Here is a 6,648-nt window from a genome sequence, read left to right on the forward strand (position 1 = left end):
GTTTTCCCATGGTTTAATGGATGGGGAGTGTTGTGGCGAGCCTGCTACATCGTCCATATGGTCTAAAGAGTAAAAACATGGAGCTCAAAGATGTAACAGCTGCTGAGAAATTGTTCTTCATTAAACACTCGTGCTCTGTGGCAGGTAAATTTGCACTACTCTTGGGAGTTAGGCTGCAAGTTTCTCAAAACAGGGAGAAGTTTTTTTACACCTTACATGCTGAAAGAAAATCTAACATATTAAAAACTGGCCATACTGACATTCAGTGTTGTAAATTTCTCAGAATTCACTCCCCAATATCTCCCTTACATTTCATCTTTACTAACTCTAATTGCAGTGTCTAGATCACAATGGCCCCATATTTATCATATTTTAATGACATGTCACAAAGTTCATTGTAAAAGCTGCTATTGCCAACGAGAATACCGTCACTATGATCGGATGCCTTTGATCTGTTCCTATTGCACCAAGGGGCTCACTTTAAAGGCGGTTAAGCTTTTAATCCAGCAATCACCAGACCGTGTGGTCCACAGAGCCTCCCTCGCATGTTCAGAAAGTGGCAGTGACACAAATTGCCATCGACCTCTTTCTTGTAGGCTCCTCTCTAATTTAGAATTGTAGAGTAAGAGAAATAATTCACACGTTCACTGTCAATGACATATGATAACCGAGGGAGATGCAGTGACAGCTGATGAAAATTAAAGTGTGCATTATGCCACTGATGTAGCCAGATGTGCTCAAGAACAAAGGAATAAAAGCTTACAGGGATCTCGGCATGTGTTTGTATTGTTGAAATTAATTTTTACTCATTTTTGCTAGTTTTAAAAAACAAAACCAGTAGCAGCATTGAATAGGGGCGTCCTTATCACAAACAGAAAATGTTTCCAAGGCATTTTATGGCCTGCAATGACATTAATACACAGAGCTACTGGGCAAGTCAAGTACTGCACTGGACATTGTACTGTACACACCAAAATCAATACTGCAACAACTTTTTAAACTAAAGGTTTAGTTAAGTTTATGATTTACGCATTGAGCCAGCAACACTGACTTTATTATCATCCTTGTTCTTCTTGCAGATTGTAAATGTCATCGTTCCGTGCTGTGTCTTACCCTCATTATGTTTAATAACAGGTGGCTGGACATGATACACATGATGTGATGTTTCATTTTTAAGCTAAATGTGTTTGTGCCTTTTCTTTTAAAGCATGTAGGTGAATTAATTTTTATTTTATTGTAAGAATTACTTGTTGCTGCTTCCATCATGTTTAAAATTATTGGCAAGTCGCTAAGGTAGTCTTCTATAATAGGTGTAATTATTGTATGCTGATTATTATTTGTTATGTTTGTGTAAATCTCTTTGTTAGATATGACCTTCCACATTATGGCAGTCGGAGGAGGCTGATATCTCCTATGTATGATGAATATGGAGAGGTGATCATGGAGGATGATGGGTATTACTACAGTCCACATGCCCCTGAGGTATTACCTTTCCTTATAGTGATAATGTTAGAAGGTATTGCTTTAATTGTTGTGTGTACAATGGACTCCTGAAAAAGCAGCATCAGCCCTGTGACATACCATCACTGTGGTGTTATCTTCACAAAAATTGCTAAATTAAATATGACTGTCTTAGGGTCGGGGCCGAGGCAGGGGCCGTGGTGGAATGCGGGGTAGAGGTCCACCCAAGAGGGTTGGGTTTAGTGACCAGCAGCCAGAAGATGAAATTGAACAAGCTGAGCCAGAACCAGAGGGCGAGCCTTCTAAGGCTGCCAAGAAACTGAAGTCTGTCATGAAACTAAGCAAACTCCTGGCAGCCAGCAAGGGAGGAGACCAACCATCTGATGCTGGTCCCCCTGGCCAGTCTCCATGGAAGAAAGCCAAGATGTTCAAGATGTTTGGCGCTGGAAAGAAGGACAAGGATTATGCCAAATTGATGTCAGCCCGCCGTATTGACAGCCAGGAGAGTCTGACTGACGGACCAGCACTTATGGGACCAATAGAAAGCAAGTCTGATACCCGCAGCCGACTTGGCAAAGTTTTCAAGAAAATTAACTTGGCTAACAAGTTGCGGGTTCGGAGGAAGTCACAAAGTATTGTGAGTTCTGGTTCAGCAACTGGCAGCGAGAGAGATGAGGAGGCCTCACAAGTAGCCAGTGAGGATGAAAGGAAGTCTAAAGTGTCTATTAGTGTGACAGAAAGTGAGCCAGAAGCAGGTGCAAGTGGAAGCAGTAAGAAGAAAGACTCTGATGAGGAATCCTCAGAGAAAAGCAGCATTGACAGAGATTATCTTAAAGTAGATTTAGACAGGGATGATGCCAACGAAAGCACTGTGGATTCAGAGGAAGAGCCTGATGAAGAGCCAGGGGATTCTGACGAGGAAAGCCAGTCCAAATCTGATGAAGAAACTGAGAAGGAAGATGTCAGTGAGAAAGAATCTGGGACTGAAAAAGAATCCGAGTCAGACAAAGAGTCGGTGTCAGAGAAGTCGTCAATGGAGAAAGAGTCAGAAACGGAGAAAGAGTCAGAGTCAGAGTCTGAGAAGGAGTCAGATTCTGACAAAGAGTCTGAATCAGAGAAAGAAACAGAATCAGAAACGGGTACAGCAACAGAGAAGGAAACGGGCACAGAAAAGAGTTCAGAAACTGAGAAAGATTCTGATGAGGAGTCTGAGGAGGAAGAGGCTTCAGGCAGCAGTAGAGAAAGTGGTTCTTCTGCTCGGTCTTCTACGAGATCATCGGCTACTGAAGCGAGCAAGGGGAGCAGTGCTTCAGGTGTGAGCGGCAGTGGCAGCGCGAGCAGACGAAGTGAAAGTGTAAGTAAGAGTAGAAGTGGTAGCGCTAGCAGATCTGCTTCTTTATCTGGCTCAAGTGTTGGGTCCATTCAGAGAACCAGATCATCTAGAAGTGCAGTAACCTCAGAGAAGTCCAGTGAAGAACTCAGCGAGGCGGAGTCAGGCACTGGGACAGCCAGCGAGGCGGAGTCAGGCACTGGGACAGCCAGCGAGGCGGAGTCAGGGACTGGGACAGCCAGCGATGCCGAGTCGGCATCAGTTTCAGGAAGTGAAGGCTCTTTGTCGCGTGAATCCAGCCAGAGAGAAATGTCTGGGTCTCAGTCCAGTAGAAGGTCTTCCTCTGGCAGCCAGGTGACAGGCCAGAGTCCCCTGAGCAGCAGAGAGAGGTCTACTGGTTCCCGGTCCACCAGTGGCAGCCGGCGTTCCCAGTCCATCAGGAGCCATGGATCTGCAGACACAATCACAGAGGAGAGCGAAGAGGATGAGGAGGAGACTGCCGATGAGAGCAAAGGCGGGTTCAGTGACGATGCATCATCTAGGAGGTCCAGTGTAGCATCAGGAGACCCTGGGCCCTCTGTCCAATACACTGGTCCCCCCTATAGCTCTGAGATCAGAAGCATCGGTGACACCTCTGAGGAGACATACGGAGGACTGTCTCCTATCACTGAGGTGGACGAGGACGCCATCTCCTCTGACAAATCTTCAGTCAGTGGATCAGAGGCCACCAGGGCATCAAGGGGCTCAGGAAAAACAGGAATGACATCAGACTCTGATTCAGAGTCAGCCGCCCTCTAGAGAAGATATATTGTCCACTGCGAAGTAAGAGAGAATAAAATCAATTACCCTTGCATGGGAGTGAAGAAATATTGCTTGCCACTACTGAGTGTTTCAAATGTCCACCGTTTCCTCATTTCCCTTTAGCAAAAAAAACCTCAGTGGGTTTCCTGCTGCAAAATATCACTTTTACTCTCTCTTATTCTTCTCTTTGATGCTTTCTGACTTTCTGAAGGCGTTTTTGTGCTTTCACTTTTTGCCTGACGGTACTCTCTTATTTCTGTTGTGTGAATTGCAGAACTATATGTTTGACTGACTGCTTTTAGGCATGCGATTTAGACATTATCACATTGCAGGAACATAAATTTAGTTCTAATGCAACTGCAGATGCATAAATAGGGCTCACTCTCAATTCCTAAATACAGTTTTTCATAATTGTTAATACTTACTCTATAGTGAAACAAATAATATTCTTCAGTTGTTGAAAAAAATATTTACCTTCACCCCTTCTCTCCTGCTCAGGCTGGAAGAAAGAAGCGTATTAAGCTCGTGGTAAATAGAGAGAATGAAACCAGCTCGACGGGAGAGGAAAGCACCACAGAGACCCACAGGAACCGAATCCCCAACAGCCACAGCAACATCAATGGGAGCATCTACCTCGCACAGAATGGCACTATTGTCCGGACTAGGCGTTCACCCCTCCCAAATAACCTGAAGGTGGGCTCTCCATGCCGGCTGGGTAAGCATTTTAAAAAACTAGACAAGTTGGGTGTGACTCATGAAGAACCCCCTCCCACTATTAGCATTGAGGATTCAGAAAATGACAAAGAAAATGGAACGGGTACATGTGTTCCCTCTAACGTGGACATCAACCTTAACACTCGGTCGTCCTGTGGCTCTCTGGGATCCACCATCACAGAGCTTAAAAGCTTTGGGCCCAGAACCAACCCAGACAAGGCCTTGATTGACAGAAACAGCAGTGGTCCGTGTGTCAACGAGGACCAAGACACCTCTGTTGACAACCACAAGAACAGTAGGGAGACACTGGAGTCCCACAGCGACCACACATTATCAGACGAGGAGGAGTTGTGGATGGGGCCCTGGAACAGCCTGCACATACCAATGACAAAGCTCTGACTGGCCATGCAGAAAATGAATTGTCTTTTTGTTGTTTTCCTATCTTTGTCATGCTATTTCTGTTTAGAAAATGGTCATAAAGAAATGATTGTGTGCCTCAGCTGAAGAAGTGCTGATCACCATCCACATCAGGGGATTGCACTTATACACTCAAATTTCATTTAACTATGATATTTTATGATTTTATCACTGACAGGGCTATTACAGGTGGGAACATAGAGCTGCAAGGCAATGAGTGCCTCAAAGAAATATTAGACTATTTGTGAACCACTCTTTAAAACAGAAGATGGGCCTATTTTTATTGAGTGATTACATGTTTTGTTTTTCTTTTCTAGTTTTTTTTTTAATGGTGAAAGAGATCACAAAGTGATTGTCATTCATTTCACTACGATGTTAAAGATATTTCCAGAGATGGTGAACATATGAAGAAATTGTGATTATATAGTCTATGATAAAGTAAAAGAAACTTATTTTGCTAAAGGTATTTTACTTGCAAATTAAAATTGTCATTGATTATTTTATGTTGTGATCACTTGACAATGTTTTTGAAAATTTCTGAAAAATATATCAAATTATTTTTGTCTATTTTGTATCTAACAGAGATGAAGAATCCAACACGTGACATTAAAAAAACATAACGCACATGACTGTCATTGCTGTATTTCAACTGTGAAAAATGACAGTGCTACCATAGTGTTTTATATTATTATTATATGGACATTTGCAACTACAGAATGTGGTATTTTCAGCCCCTTTACACGATGCAGCTTCACTGCTAATTTATTAACTGACACATCAGGAGCTCGTGTGGGAGTAAAGAACTACCAAAAATGTATTACTTTCAACAATAAACCTCTAATCTATAATATTATGTATGTAAAGCATATTTGCACTCTTCAGGTATGTCTGCAACTTCACCCAGCTCAAATGTCAAGGTGCTTTAGCAACATGGATAATGTCAAATAGCAAGTTAAAGGTTTAAAATTATTAAAAGTCCATCATCATTGTGTGCCTTTATGGAAATATGAAGAATGTTTGTGATTATAGTATAGTTTTTCGAGTTATATAATGGGGATGAAAGTTGAATGTAAGATAGCACACAGCAGTAGAACGCATCAGTAAGCTCATAAAAAATACAGTGCCTGTAGAGTGAAGTCTGTCAGAGTGAGGCCTGCTCTGTGCAGTGGGCTTCCACTTTAAAGATGAGCAATGACAGGTCACCAGACACGGGGATGCGGATGGCTACTGTGGTGCTGAAAAGCATAGGGAAGTGTGCAGGGAAGTCTGGGGAAACTGACAGTCCTCTTGAGCCCACTTTCTCACCTGTCAACACAAATTGCAAAAAAAAAAAAGACAGAAAAGAAGAATAGAAAAGTTTTTAAAAATGGCAGAAGGCAGCAGCAATCTCAAGAACATTGTCTTCATTTGTGTCTTGCTTATCATAGATTGACACATCTAACACATCTAGAGTGACATTTACAAAAAGTGTCCTGCAGTCAATCAAACTGTGAGAATGCCAATCAAGTTCAGAGCTCTTTGTAGGCTGAAGTTCAGAAAGGAGCCGGGGCTGAATGCCAGAGTGAAGTAGCTTGAAACGCTTCTCAGAAAATAGGTCAGGAGGGAACCTTGTTCCCACCATAACGAGATTGGTATCCTAAAGGATCAAAATAAACTTCTGCACTATGCTGATAGAAAAAAGAAATACCTGTGGAACAGCATAAAGATTAGCCTGTTTTAATTATCAGCGGTCCTTTTTAAGCTCTTAAATATGTGGATAGATTTTTGGATATGCGAAGGTGTTTGCCGTCTATAAAGAGAGACCTGCTACACTGCGTGCACAGTGTCAGGAAGCATCAGTACTGACGCGAACATCTTTATCAACATCAACAGATGGGTACAAAATATCTCGAAGACAAAGTTGTGGCTTGTATTTAATATTTGTA

At 42.4% G+C, this 6,648-nt stretch overlaps 1 protein-coding gene across 1 annotated transcript in view; it reads left to right on the forward strand.

Moving 5' to 3' along the window:
- Positions 1-5,127, forward strand: part of pcdh15a (protocadherin-related 15a) — a 157,325-nt gene extending 152,198 nt beyond the window's left edge. The window contains exons 37-38 of the mRNA XM_026353794.1: positions 1,368-1,482; positions 4,091-5,127. Coding sequence (XP_026209579.1) covers positions 1,368-1,482; positions 4,091-4,705 — 730 coding nt within the window. The 3' untranslated portion in view covers positions 4,706-5,127. The remainder of the gene's footprint in view (positions 1-1,367; positions 1,483-4,090) is intronic.
- The last annotated feature ends 1,521 nt before the right edge of the window (positions 5,128-6,648 follow it).

Source organism: Anabas testudineus, chromosome 15 (assembly GCF_900324465.2).
Source record: "Anabas testudineus chromosome 15, fAnaTes1.2, whole genome shotgun sequence".
In the NCBI taxonomy this organism is placed as follows: Eukaryota; Metazoa; Chordata; class Actinopteri; order Anabantiformes; family Anabantidae; genus Anabas; species Anabas testudineus.